This window comes from Sinohyriopsis cumingii, chromosome 4 (genome assembly GCF_028554795.1).
Source record: "Sinohyriopsis cumingii isolate HCF-2022 chromosome 4, ASM2855479v2, whole genome shotgun sequence".
NCBI lineage: Eukaryota > Metazoa > Mollusca > Bivalvia > Unionida > Unionidae > Sinohyriopsis > Sinohyriopsis cumingii.
The window spans coordinates 110,349,202-110,365,014 of NC_142964.1; the positions used below are offsets into that span (position 1 = coordinate 110,349,202).

Below are 15,813 nucleotides of genomic sequence, written 5' to 3' on the forward strand. Positions count from 1 at the left end.
TTTTATGTTCATAATTTAATTTGATGCAATGATAGATGATGTCACAGCTTTCTCATCAACATCCGCAGCTGGGACCAAAACTTGTTTTTATAATATTTACAAAGGTATAGATCCCAGTTGTGGAAAAGAATGTTTTCTAAGTTCTACTTTCTCATGTGAAAATTTAGATTCTCACGTGAGCAAAATCTGCACACGTGAGAATCAGGTTAGTTTTTCCTTGGCTCACAAGATCTAACAAACTGCACACATGAGCCTGCAAAATCTATCCAATTTGCATACATTTCTAACAAGGTTCTCATGTGCAGCTTATGAGCAGCTCATGTGAACTGGTGAGATTTTTCTGTACGGGATGAGTGAGTCTCACATACATGTAAGAGACCAACTTAAAAAGTGAAAGAAATTTATAGTCCCAAAAATATGCCTCTTTTCCACATCACATGCTGAAAACAAGCAATAAGCGTTAATTTGCTTCATCACTCACAACATTCGAACTACAGTCTGAAAGAAGTTAATATATTATCTTCCCATGAACGTTAAGATTTGTGCTTGCGAACATTCTCATATGGGTTTCCTTCATGTCCATCAATGTATAAAATTATTTTCATGTATATCATTTAGCTTCTTTCCTTTAAGTATCATCATTCACGATTGTTATTTGTGTATTTTACCACACAATCTGTTTATCACGTAAGGTGTCTATACCATGCTTCAAGACATGCATCTGCGCTTACAAACACAAAAATTCATATAATTCTGTATTGTTCCAGATGTCAATGCCAGAAGCTGAAATTCGTTAATCTAGACAAAAATGACCTCATAACAACTATATACAAGAACACCAACATGAAAGCACTGTCATGGATGAATTGTTATGACTTTATAATAGAACTACAACGCAGATTCGATTTCGTTTTCTAGACCCCCCAAATGTCTCTGAATGTCTTTTAGTGTAAATTTCTCTCTCTCTCTCTCATACACACACCACCACCACCAAAGTAAACAATTGTCATAGCCCCATACTAACTCACAATTTAAAAAAAAAAATCTTGCACAAGTCATGTTTGGAATACAAAGATTTACATAATCAGTCTAAAATCCACATCGGGAACCAAAACAAGTAATGACACTGTCTTGCAACAGTCAGTATATTTGCTAAGATATTTAAAATTCCGTGTGCAATGAGCGAGTATCATGCAGTGCTTGTACAAACACCCGATGGCTAAGAACCCTTACAGATAAATGTTGAGTCGTTAGAACTGGATTTCATCTTTATCAATGATATTGATGTTGTCAATATGAAAGATTTTGGAAGACCGTTGATGGGTTCATTATATTTCGTTGTTCATATACTAGACTCATTATTTATCAATACTTTTGATTGACTCCATCCACTATAAAAACTGGGTACGATAACTAAATACAATCCTGACTCACGCTGTTAACATGTGAGATTTAGGTTTATCAAAACCATTTGTAACAGTAAAAATAATTCAGCCATTTGCTACACTATATGTTTTAATCTCTTCTTTGCTGGTCAAAATTCCTTTGTATAATGTAAATGAAGTTACTAAGCGTGGTGCTACGGGCTCGTTAGCAATTTGTTCATCCACATATTGTTTTGTTGTAGCATCAGCATCATCAACATACTCCTTGATAAACGCAACCGATACACCAGGGTCTCTGATTGCCCCGTTTTCAGTGATTTCAGCTAGGTTCTTTGCAACAGCGTCCTTCAGTCTGACAACAATATATTTAATGTCCATGTTAGATGTTTGCAATTTACCAGTTTGATCTTGAAAACTCACAAGTTCACCTGGGTGGCTATCAACAGCAACTCGACTGGTAAACTCAGTCAAATCTGCTTTAGTTACAAAGTTACTCAAATCCACACCAGCACCATGTTATATAATATTATAGTATTTTAATGTAAAATCAATATGTTTTTGCTGGATTGGGATTGATGAAGCATTGCTTCCTACTAGTGCATGCAATTCTTCAACAAGAAGATGACCACATATAGGACAATCAAGCAGAGTCTACAATGACAGAGTCGAATAAGGCAGTATTTGTCATCCACAATGTATGTTAGTGCCCTTTGTGAAATAATAACTACAACTGCTGGTGCAAGTCAATATGAGTTGAAAAACAAACGATGTCCACGTGTCATCACGTATGCAACCCAATGAGTGCCAGGTCCTGTTGCCGAGTCTAGGTTGACAGTGCTGGTTATACGTGTGCCGTACACCATAGACCTAAGTTAATTTCACATAAAGACACCATGAAAATGCCTGATTGATTTTACCATCTCAAGTAAGGAATTCAAATAAACTAATTTAGCAAAGACAAGGGGTGAACGATTTGACAATGAAACTATGGATATAGTTTACTCAGGTAGTAAACAACGTAGAATTATACTCGTGTAGTAAAATGAATTCACTCAGGTAGTGAAATTATGGTGATAAAAAGGGACAGATATACAACTTATCTTTACAGTCCCAAAATATACAATGGGTTTTATGGTTAATTGCTGTGGTTGGCTTTTCAGCTTGCACCACGTCAACCCCGATCACTGATAACTTTGAACGCTAAGGTCACTCTAGACCATCTAGACACCCTAGATACTCTGGACACTCCAGACAGCTCTACACACTCCGGATACACCGGACACTCGGAACACTTCGAACACTCCGAACAGCTGAAAATATATCCAATACTATGTACTATACATGACACCGGCATAATAACGTAATGATGTTATACACGGTAGGTTATATGGATTACATATCCGGTACAATAATTACACAACAACAGGTTCAGAAGTAAACCTAACCCTGCTCGATAAGAATCGTACTGTACTAAACATTTCTTAAAAACATAGCTTTATATTACTAATATAAACCCCTTGCTAAGTCACAAACAAGAATAGAAATATGTGCATTATATTGTGTAAACCAAAGCTAAATAGCAAACATACAAAAATAAACGTGGTAGTACCATAATTATATCTTATATAAAAGAAATGAATAAACTTACCTACCTCTACAGCTGAAGATATGCAAGTCATTATAGCAGACCGTTGACTGACAAGACTATCCGTAATGTAAAGAGCTTTACCTACGGGGAGGTATTTATACACAGATATCGTCTGTGCACTGAAGGCATTCGGTTCTTCCCATCAAAAGCACTTTGCAAATGCGGCATAGGATGAACTGAACTAATTATTTCAAAATACAACACAATATACATAAATCACCCTCGGGTACCATTGTACATGAAAAACGAAACCCGAGTACATGTAATTAATAAATAAAAAAAAGTTTGTACAATTCCGTGACAACGCAAACCAATTCGACGAAAATTTTCCAGAAGTCAAATGAAAGTAGCTAGAGTTGATCATCAATGGCAAGCCAATTTAGTGGATGTCTCTCATATAGCATAGTACAGTTGAGATTACTAATATTTGTTTTGCATTGCATTATCAACGTGTTTTTTAGAATTGGCTTTGGTTGTTCCTTTAATTTTTAAACCAAGTTCAGAGTTAGCACGAGCTATCAAAGAGTTTGACACCCTCTACGTGGGTGGGAGGGTGAAGGGGACACCACATGTCATCTGTATGTGCGAGACGTGTAGTTTCACATCAGAGAAAAATTCTACAAATATGACTGAAAATGAGAATCTCTACAGAAATGTGGAGATGTAGGGTAGGTTGTTTCATGCAACCGGACAAGAGGATAGTGATAGTACAAGGTTTGAAACTTTCTGGGAGAAATGTAAGTTGCACAATTAAAATATTGTCAGCCCTTGGATTTCTTCATATCGAGCCAAACCCATGCCCCAGACACAATGCTCAGAAATGAAGAACTTACAGATAACGGGTTCGAACCCTGGCCGATTTATACCAGAAACTTGTAAAAATGGTACACGCAGCTGCCTTGCATGGTGCTCAGCATTAAGCGGTGCCCCAGTGCTAGATATCACTATAAACAGTGACACTGCAGCCATCATAGAGATATGACTAATACTGTTAAATGGTGGTTTAGCATTAGATGCTGGTAGGGATCCAGGAAATCGTGTTTTTGAGCATGGCGAGGTTGATGTTATGGTCGTTTTATATGGTATACAGCAAGAACTCAGGTCGCTCAACCATAACTATTCGAGCCTGAATGGCAATATCGACAATTTATTTAGATATGAATGCCTGCATGAAGACTATGAGATGCTGCAGCACAGTTTTCAAACCTTTGAAAAATGCTGTGACCATTTGTAATCGCAGTCCCGATGGAATAATCTAACATTCTATGGAACTGATGAACCTACTGTCCTCGAAACCTGGAAGCTGTGTGAGGAGAAATCAAAACACGCACACTGGACATCCTTGAGAATGGTACAAAGCCAAGACCACTTACTGCCTAATTTGCAAACTTTAAAGATTAAGAAAATATGCAGTCAACTCTAAAGACAAAGCAGAAAGGAAATGGTACAGACTGGTCAAATCTGCACCCCATCACCAAAGACTACACCCAGATCATGAGAGACAATTGGAAGGCATTGGTACAATTCATGCTAAAAGCTAGAAATAACAGTGAAAATTTCCAATTAAAAGACAAATACATAAACAGGAATGCGGTCAAGGCACTCACATGCAACACGTGAAAACAACAATACGCATTTGTGTTCAGACATTGAAGGCTTGTTCAAGTATCACTCTCAATCAAACTTTCAGTCATTTATCACAAGATCTGACATCTGCACGTTTTGTGAAACATGGAGCAAGTCATAAATTCAATTTGACGGTTTTGGAGAAGAATACTTTACGTTTAATAACAGTAGGAAGAAAACAAAGAATTTATGCAGATAGTCAGCAGGCGTGACTGTATTTGATCACTGCTAGACACAATATTTCACAAGATGACTATCAGTATGTCCAAAATATAATGAAACATTTAAAACTACAATCCCATGAGACTTAAATAATTAATATGTCAAAAAGGATTCAGAGTTGTTTTGTGATACATTTTAAGCCCTTAGAAATTTATGATGCCCTGTATTAATATAATATAATATAATATAATATAATATAATATAATTGATAAGAAACTGCACACACAATTGCAGTTGGAGTGGTACAAGTTGCATCATTAAAGGTTAGCAAAGTAGTTGGAATTGCTAACTACTTGATTTTCATGATACATTCAGTATCAAAAGATGTATTAGTATGTCACCACATAGATACGCACACTCTAACCATATTAATTAGATGATGAGGTCCAATTGAGAGATATGTTGAATTTTTACATGACAAGGCCAACAAAATTACATATATCTATATTGAATGAACCTTTGTGATCATTGGATGATGCAATTTATGCCTGTTAGAAACTTGAAACTGACAACTACAGTGGCAACTACAACTGGCAACTATAAAATAGATTATAATCATACAAGACAATTTGATGACAAGGAATGATGCAATGTTTTGGATGTACCCATACAGTTACCAAACTGTTGTAAAGACTATCCATTCGCTGAAGATGAGTTAATATCATATATTGGAGAATTATTACCTTTCACAACACAAACTGATAATGACAGAATGGGTATGGAAACCAAGCTATTATGTACATGACATATATATATATATATATAATTGGTATTGTTTGGTAGTTATTTTCATTTTCATTTTTTTTTATTTCATTTTATGCTATTGTAATGTAACATTGTATGTTGGATTTAACCTTGTCCAAAATCAAGTTTATTTTCTTCTTGACCTGAATTATTGTTTTATATAAATTCTCTAAACAACTAATACATAGCTAAATTATTCTCAATATGTATGGGTTTAATATTACTATCATTATTAATATAAGTGAACATGTTTATTTGGGTCTGAGTTTAGGTTATTTGAATTCCCCTGGCATACATGATACGGTCTGGGTTATATATTATAATTTTAGTAATTTTAGTTACAGACTTTCTAATTATAACTAACATTGTATTTTGTAAACATTGCGAAGTTTCTAGAAGGTTAATTTCCACTAGGTAATAGTTTGTTTTTTTTATTTATAGAAAATACTAATTCTGACCTGAGGTCAAGTTGAGGACTATATAATTTTTTTGTGGGAAAAATTATTCATTTGTGCTTTAACATCTGAGGAGAATCAAGTTATTGTTGTGTACAGTAGTTGATTTGGTATTAATCAAATTATTTATTCTCTGGATATATAAAAGTGCTCTGATTATATTCTTGGAAAAGAGACTTGAATTTACAGCGAAATTTCACAACCAGAATTTGATTCATAGATTGTACTCCTGTGACCCAACAAGAGACTGTTATCAAATCAACACTTTACAAGCCATCGCAGGCACATCACCACTTTCAGCATTGGACTTAATTTCAATTTCCACTAAAGTTTATTCAGAATTTTAATTATTATGACTTGACTTGTGTCTGTAATTCTATGATTATTGAGGATTTATTTGGAAATACCTTAAGTTCCTTTTTTACATTTTCACTTCGTATTCTAGGGAAATAAATTATTTGTTCAGTATTACTAAGCTTGTTGCTTTTTGCTCTTTTCTGTTACTTATTTTAGGAGCAGTGGAAAAATAGTGTATGTTCTCTAACAAAATTCTTAGTTTAGCTTTTAAATAACAAATTCCTGTACATTAATGATAAAAAGTAATTGTCAAGGTTTCCAGGATATTTTTACTAAGTTCAAATTCCAGTTGTATTTTATCACCTCCTTAACAATCAGCAGGGTACAGGAACCCTGTTGCACAGTGCATTTAAGCTCCTTTTGGTTGCAACTTTAGAACTGCCAAATGCCCTTTCTTGCCTCAAAATATCACTCAACATTACTACTCAATTAAAATTAGAACTATAAAAACAACAGAACCACTAGATTTAATCTGAGGTTAGTTTAACTGGATATCAGTTATTACTAATTTACTAAACACTCCACCAAACTAAGGAGCTAGTTGACTACACATGTTGATTTTGCTCCAGATGGCAGACTTTCTACTTGAAGAGATTTGCAGCAGAATGTCATTTCTGTGGGGTTTTTTTAGGAAAAAATGAACACAATCATTTTAATCCTTTTCCACATTTAATCTTCATACTATCATCATATACACAATGCTTGATTGGTACTTACATAGAAAGTAGATGCAATAATATTAAAAGAATATAGTAACAAGAAATTCAACATACAATGTTTCCAAAATCTCATTTAAGATCTCTCTTGATTTGTGACATCAATATGTATAATTTCTTAATTATTTTCAATTTATCAATCAACAAGGCTTATTAATAAATAATCTTAGAATTAGAACCCTTTAGATGTGTCTGACAGTCCACAAATGGTGACTGCAATGTTTTTCCTGGAATAGATGTTCCATTACAGAACGATGTTGAATTATGCCCCTTTTATAAAATTATTATACAAAGCTTTAAGACCAAAATTTTATAACATTAACTAAGAAATAAAAAGAAAGACCATTGAGAAGGAAATACATTTTTGAATAGCACAATACTTATGCATTGATAATTCTATGAGTTTTCCATGAATGATAAAAAGATATTATGAATTTATCAATTAATGAAATTTACATAGTATCTCAGAATTTAAGCCTTTTGGATAGAATGTACCCAGATGATGAATCCAATATTCCATTTCCAGATTCTGGGAAAATTATTATTTCTTTGGTATTCAAATTCACAGAATGAGAAAGGTGTTTGGGTCTGTCCATTTTGTACGTACGCATAGAGGGGGGTAACCCAAATGCTTGCGCTTGCATATGGGGGGTGTCTACTGATAATGTATGTACGCGTAGGAAATGGGGTGTGTGAAACCTCATTAATAATTTGTCTAATATGTAACCTGTTTAGTCGGCTTTTGAATTATAGCAGATACTAGACAAACTTTTTAAAGTTACGCAGCTTATTTCAGCGTCAGTGGACTATCTGTTTTATTAAACATGTTAATGTTATTAATCCTTGATCGTTTCTGCAAGGATTAAATATAGGCCATTCTATAGAATTTGAGATGGGGGTGCATCAAGTGTATGTACGCAGGTGGGGGGTGTAAAAAAGGATGCATGTGTACAGGGAGGGGAGGAGGGGGTCAAGCTTTGCTAGATTTTTGCGTACATACTAAATGGATGGCCCCTTGTATTGTTTCTTTGGTACTTAAATTCACAGAATGAGAAATGGGTTCTATTGGTTTTTTTGGTACTTAAATTACAAAAGTCAGCAGAAAACAACAACATTAACATCCTTCATATTTTGACTCTTATTTGCTACCATAGATTCGATCTCTTGCTTCTTGAAAAATATGGAAATCATGTGATCTGACTCTTGCATATAATCATCAAACATTATCGATGACAAACTGTTTAGCTGATTCGTTACAGTGATAATGATTTTAAGAAGACAGAGATTGTATTTGAGAACATGGGATATGGCCATGTTTTGAAAAAGTGAAATTCATGGGTGCTTTTTTAAAATAGTGTACACGCCAGCAGTTCCAACATTTTGATGAAATAAAACTGGTGATACAGAACTTGTAACTTATGGTTATCCATTGGTATATAAGATAAGCACACAATAGGTGGCACTATTCAGAAAATTACAGAAAACCTAGAATACCATGATACCAAAGAACCTGCAATATCATAAGAAGCTACCATAAAAGTATAATATACATATATCGACATGAAATGTAGACTCACTGATGACTTGTTAAAGTCTGTTTTTTAACCTAATTTCAACCTGGGGGCTGCATTATCTGAGCTCTTGAAAAGATTTGTTTTATTATGCAAATTCGTCCTCTAATATCAAGGGGAACAACTCATAAACATTGCAAAAATACAGCGCCTGAATATTATCTATGATTACTTTTTTAATGTTAGCAAAGACATAAAGGATATTTGTTTCCATTGAATGGATATATTTCATCATGTGCTGGAAAAACTCAGTATTTTCACTAGTGGCTTTACTAGAGGAAATTCTTTTGAGTTTTTCACCAATGAGATGTAATATATCTAATATTCACTAGGAGCAAATTTTCTTTTCATTTTATGGTCAAACATATTTGCTATCATTATGTACAACAGATTTTATTAGGAGATTTCTTATGGTATTTAGTATGATAACTGTTTAACAATTATGTTGTGTTCTTTTGTGTACATTTGTACGGAAAGTATTAGTAGTTACATAATTCTCTTTCCTTATTCAAGGTAAAAAATTGCATCAAGAAAACATAAATTGAAGAGAAAAAATATATACACATATGGGATTTGAATTTGGAATCTCCTGCATGTTCTGATGATATGGGTCCTTACTTAACAACAGACTAAGCTGATGTCAAAACAATGGATTAAATTTCTTTGTCATAATGCTATGAATGTTTATTGACAACAGCGGAAAACAATATTTTTGGCAATTCATTCCAATGAATTATTAAGTTTATTTCTATTGGAAAATCTAGTAATTCACAGCCTGGCATACAATACATACATTTTTCATTGCATAGCTTGTTCTGTGCTGCTGTTGTCACTTTGTAATAATTATCGTCAAGCTACAGAGAAGATTTTAAAGAAGGCTTTCTTGCAATTTTTAAGTTACTGTAGTGGATCATATCTGATCATTTAATATTAATAAAACTCAGTGAATCAAATGACTTTTATGAACTGCATCATCGTACATGAGATACTTCACAGAGTGAGGAAAAATCTCACAATTTTGGGCATCTCACTGTCTCACTTTGTGAGTAATTATTCTTGAAAAACATATTTGATAACATTCTCTTATAAGATATTTTTGAGTCAACTGCTGACAAGTGCAAAATGGATATGCTATTGAAGAATCTAAGTCTAGTTCTAATATGTACATACTTAATGTATATTATCTGTATACTGCACATTTTGAGACAGCTCAAACCTGTGTGAGATTAGCCTTTGGCTCAACAGTCAATCAGTATAGTTATTATTATTATTATTATTATTACCCTTTACAAGCATTTGCATCAATAAAGCTCAATTAATGTATATAAGACAAATTAATTATTAACTGGTTCATTATATAATGCAAACACCATGCAATGTCTAACTTGTTTACAAATAAGAATTCTTTCACATGAAAGATGAATGCATCACATAAAATTACTAAAATCTCATGGAATATCTTGCAAGGTCTCACATGTACCTTAAAAATACCATAAATATCCACCATTTTAAAATTAACCACTTTTATGTCTTGCTTTTAGTGACATGATTTATCAATTTCTTTCCTATAGTAAACTGCAAATGTTCAATACTCAGCTGTTATTACATCTCAAGTCCCTCCTTCTATTTAGCATTTTTCTTTTTCTTAATGTTTTTACCAAAAAACTGATTCATGTTTGCAGTGGCATTACTCCTAGCTGCTGATACCCCACCCCCCAATGATGAGGTGATGTTGTTTGTCTCTTGTCGACCAAAGGACGATGTGATATCTGCAGCCTGTGTCATTCTCCCAACAGAACTGGCTTCAAATGGGTTACTGGAGGAAGATAACAATTACTCAAATTATAAAAAGTGATCATAAATATAATCAAAGGAATACACAAATACAAATATGGCATTTTGATGCATAACAAAGAACATAAACATCTAAGCTGAGAACACGGAGCTGATTAAAATCTAAAAAGTGAGAGAGGGAAAGAAAGAGGAGAAAAAAAACATATGAAGACATTAATTAGATTTATGGAGACAGGCGCTTGTTAAATCGCTATATTGCAGTGATTCCAAATGTCTGGTCAGTAGTGGTAGAGATTTTTAAATTAAGCATTCATTTACTTAACCATGAGATGGACTATTAGGACATGGCTAACTTCGATTTCATAGTGGAACTGTCGAAATTGAAAATTTCCAGAAACCGTTAGTCAAAAACCTGGAAGGTCAAGTTGACCCCAATGTTGGAGCCTAGAGGAAAAGGTGGTAAATATATTTCATCCTGATTGGTTACGCTAAATTGGTTACGCTAAATAATGGGTGTGTTTCCCACATGAAATTTCCAAGCTGTAAATATTCCCCCCATTTAAAAATCTAATTAGTCTAAGCTTTGCTGCAAGAGTAAAGGTACAGAGGACTCCGAGAGGCAATTTGGAAGAAATTCTCTTGTAAAACATTTGTCCAAGGGACCGGATGACTGGAAGTTTGACGGACACAATTTTGGTGGTAGAAGTGAGAAACGCTTAGCACAAAGGGTATTTGCATCAAATTCATGAGATTCATTGATACCAATATAATATTTTGCTTGAATTATTTGATATGTGCATGAATTTATTTGTTTAAATTCGTAGATCAATTCTATTGATATAAGTATAACTGTGCTGAGTTTATATATATATGAATTCATACAATAATCTTCTTTATATAAGGTTGTCAAATTGTTTGAATCTGTCGTCTTGTTTTTACAGGAATTAGGTTCTATGAATTTCATGTATTACTTTAGTTAATACGAGTTATGAGAAGCCATGTGAATTCACCGATCTTAGATAATTTCATGTATGCTAAAGACTTGAATGTGTGTATTTTTGTTGAACATAACGTAAAGCCAGGTAGTGAATTTCATTCATTCCTTTGTGTAACTGAGACAAGAGCAGAACTTCTAAGTCTCGTGTGTTAATGCGAAGTGATGAATTAGCCATTAGGAAGTACATTAATCTTATGAACCTAGGTTTGTTTTGGTCTGCCATGCTTGGCCCAATTAAATATCCTTTGGTATCTGTTTCAATACTGATAGTAAGATCTTATAACAAGAGGGGAGTAATGTTCTATTCCCAGTTGAATAACCGACAGAAAATTTAGGTTGGTTCTGTTTATCTTAAAAGGGGAAAATAGCTCTTCAGATGTATTCCCAGAAGTATCCTCAGATCCAAGCATATGTGTATCTACATGCTTACATATCCACCTACCCACACAAAGTCTGAGGCTGAAAGGAGGCGAGACAGTAGGAAGGTTGGGAGAGAAAAAGAAAGGAAAAAGGCAAAAGGACAGAGAACAGCTACAGTGAAATTGGAGTGAACCAGAGATAAGCAAGTGATGCAATTGTACAAGGCAATGACTTCGATTGTTCACTCGATCATATAATGAACTAATTCTATTAGTAAAACAGATCAGCTATTTTTATAAATATATTTTTAGTTTGAAATTCGGGGAAAGGTTTATTCCAAAAAGTGTATCTTCCTAATGTATTGTGTTATCACCATTGTTTATGTAATTGATTAAATTTTGATTTTCTATGTACGGAGGCTCGGGTCATTCTGTTCTATATATCTGCTTACATCTCTATTTATTCTACCTATAAGTTTACTCGATCTGGGCAATAACACCGAGGGCGATCTTCTCCTAGAAATGAGAGCCAAATAAAGCGAACACCTTGAAAGAAGGTACAATCTGCCAATCAACCCTCACCCTTTACAAAGAGAGGGGGCGTTTTACAATAATGTTATCTGTATAATGTTAACTGCATAATGCTGCATGTATAATGTTATCTGCATATGTTACCTGTGTGATGTTACCTATATAATGTTACCTATGTAATCTTACCTGTATAATGTCACATATATAACTGGTTACTAAAATTTGCAACACCATTATAATGAGGCATAAGCATGGAAAGAAACATATCCTGAGGCTTGGAAATCTAAATATTCAAATGTTATCACCATTCTAATCCTGTTAAATCTCTGAAAAAACAATAATCAATTTCAAGAACTTAATGAAAACAAAACTTAACTGCGTGCTGCAAATACAGTCAAGGGAGACCAACTATCCTTTAGGAACATATACTTACGTATATCTATATTTTTTGTAGCTCCTGGTACAAGATTTTATCTAAAAAAAATTATCATTTTTATTTATGGCTGTAAAATCTACTGAATATCTTTAGTTAAATTTTGCATACATAACCTGAGTATCGTAAGAATTTAGTATTGCATAGGATCTATAAATAGATACTTCTGTATGTGTTGACAATTATTAATAACAATCTTAATAATAACACTTAAATGGCATATATGGCTTAATTTCTTAGTGGCTGATGGGGTTTCAATGTTTCTAGAATAATTCGGTACCTTCCCATTGGTTGTGCTGGGTCACATGAATAGGCCAACTCGATGCAAAATGAGTAGTGTAATCTGATATATGGGGTCATTTGCAAACTTGCAGTAGACAGTGTATATAAAGAGAGAACTGAGTAATCAATTTCATTCCGATTTTGGAGTCATTCACATTTTTTTCATTCCTGTTGTAAATTTGCAGATGTCTTTTATTTTGTACTTAGATACTATTAGAGAGGAAAAACATTTGTTTGGATTGTTCAGTGGAAATAGAAAGTGCTCATTATTTGGACTATAATACTATTTTAGAACCATTATGAATTATTTGAAGGAATTCTGGTCAGCACCATCTTGATAACATCATGGTTCTTGGAGGACTAGTACATTTCTGGCTTTGAAATTTATGAGGAACTTTTCATTCATTCTCATTCATTCATTTAGGACTTTCATAGACTTTTGTGAAGATTTGTCTGGATTCACATCATAATACTGTAGGTTCCTCTTACATTTTCATTTATAACTTTGATAATTCCATTTTTTGTTAAGTTTTTACAAAACTTGTTGGTTTTGCTTTTCTCTTACTTAGTTTGTGATCGTAGAGTCATAAGTCCTTTTTACTTATAATGTAATAACCTCTATTGAGAAACCATAGAACTTTAAACTCAGAGACCATTTCATACTGGCCATTGGCAGAAGGTGTGGTCTCTTGAGAAAGATTCTACTGGTATGGTCTCATACACCAAAACCATCTTCCTAAAAGTCCAACATTTCCATGCATATCTCTTGGCACTTTTGTCCAACATTGGCACTTTTGTCCAACATCATGAAAAGAACTTTAAAAAAGAACACCTTTTTTCTATCTCAGAATTCATAAGGGAAGACTTACCAATGGTACAAAATTCATAATAGAAGACTTATCATTGGTACAAAAATCATAAGGGAAGACTTATCAATGATACAAAACTCATAAGGAAAGATTTAACACCGGTACAAAAATCAGAATGGAAGATTTATCATTGGTACAAAATTCATAAGGGATGATATATTATCGGTACAAAAATCATAATGGAAGATTTATCATTGGTACAAAATTCATTAGCAAACATTTATCATTGGTACAAAAAAACCCTAAGCTTTCCATATGTACGACTGTGTATCTTGAGATAATTTTAAAAAATACCTTATTTCCAAGTCAAAGCAGCCATCTGCTCCATATTTGTAGACGTTCTTGGACTTATCTGGCCACCTGACCTATAATAATAAGTTTTTATTTAAGTATGCAAACAGAGTTACATGGATGTTCAAAATGTTATATTTAAAGAACAATTTTTAAATTGAGCAAGTAATTCACCTATATAAGTAATACTTCTCTGCATACAAACTAACATTTCTGTCTCAAGAAAGATCTTCCCCAATTTCTCTAAAGGGTGGACAAATGTATATTTGAGACAGATTTTTATGTCCAACACAAAATATTTAAAATATTGGTCTCCAGGGCTTTACAGGGCCATGGGTGGCTGAGTGGCACTTGCCCCTTTATAGGGCCATGGGTGGCTGAGTGGCACTTGCCCCTTTATAGGGCCATGGGTGCCTGAGTGGCACTTGCCCCTTTACAGGGCATGGGTGGCTGAGGGGCACTTGCCTTTGCAGGACCAACGGTGCCTGAGTGGCACTTGCCTTTACAGATCATTCACTTCACCTCTGTCCATGAAAGTTTGAGTCTTGGCCCGACCAATGTGGGTATGTGAGAAAGCTTGTCAGAAGCTTCCCATTGCTTGGTCAGTTCTTCTCTGGGTCATTCCCGGTTTATCAAATATACTGATCATCATTTAAAGCCTAATGTTTGCTGAAAAATGTATTAAAACCCACAAAACCAAACCCCAGGGCTTTTGTACCTGAAATACACTCAAACCTAGTATATACTTGCTTATGTGTAAAATCTAACTGCAAACATCAAAGACCCTGAAATGCTGTTGCATAATGCTCTGGCAGATCAGTGTTGAAGAAATACACCTCCAGAATGCAACAATTTGTAACCTGAGGTCATACTGATATAATTAAATGTATCTTTTCTCACTATGATTTCCAGCAATCTGATTGAATGCCAAGAATAAATTAATGGTTCCTAAAGTTGGCTGCTTACAACAGGTTAATACTTTCTAAAGGTGACTGCCTAGGACAGGTTAATACTTCCTCAAGCTGGCTGTTCAGGACAGGTCAATCCATCCTAAGGATGGTTGCTTAAGACAGCTTCACCTTAGGTTTATATGCCTTTACATCAAAGCTTTATGAAAAAAATCCCATTTAAAGTGGTGCCCCTCTTATGTGGCCACCCCTTCTGTACCGGGAAAGTGGCCTAATAAGATGGGCGGCCTTTCCAGAGGGGGACTAAATATTTTGTAAGAATATGTAATGTACCTAGCAAGAAAGCTACATACTTCAAAGCACTTAATATCTTTATTTAATATTTTCGTTTAAAAGTAACATTAATTATTAAAAGGTTCTTCTTGTTATAATAATAGACTTATTTCAACTGAATATACATTAATAGTTCTTATTCTTGTGCGTAAATGTGATATGCAAGTGGGTATTGTTGTCATGCACACTGCAAAACCATTCCAAAATGTCATTTAAATCTTGGTACATCCATAATTCTCTTTCCATTTGCTTCATTTTCCCACTGCTGCTGAACAACCTCCTTATTGGTTAC

The 15,813-nt window shown here is 34.1% G+C and overlaps 1 protein-coding gene across 3 annotated transcripts in view; it reads right to left on the reverse strand.

Annotated features, from left to right (window-relative positions):
• Positions 1-7,087: 7,087 nt before the first annotated feature.
• The window catches only part of LOC149801872 (uncharacterized), a 73,102-nt gene continuing 64,376 nt past the window's right edge, over positions 7,088-15,813 (reverse strand). For 2 of the 3 annotated variants that reach the window (XM_089956259.1, XM_089956260.1), the window contains 2 exons: positions 14,284-14,354; positions 7,088-10,540 (listed from right to left, as the gene is read on the reverse strand). In XM_089956259.1, coding sequence (XP_089812385.1) covers positions 10,348-10,540; positions 14,284-14,354 — 264 coding nt within the window. In that variant the 3' untranslated portion in view covers positions 7,088-10,347. Of the gene's footprint in view, positions 10,541-12,838; positions 12,880-14,283; positions 14,355-15,813 lie in introns of all 3 variants that reach the window. The other variant, XM_089956261.1, reaches the window with a different exon arrangement.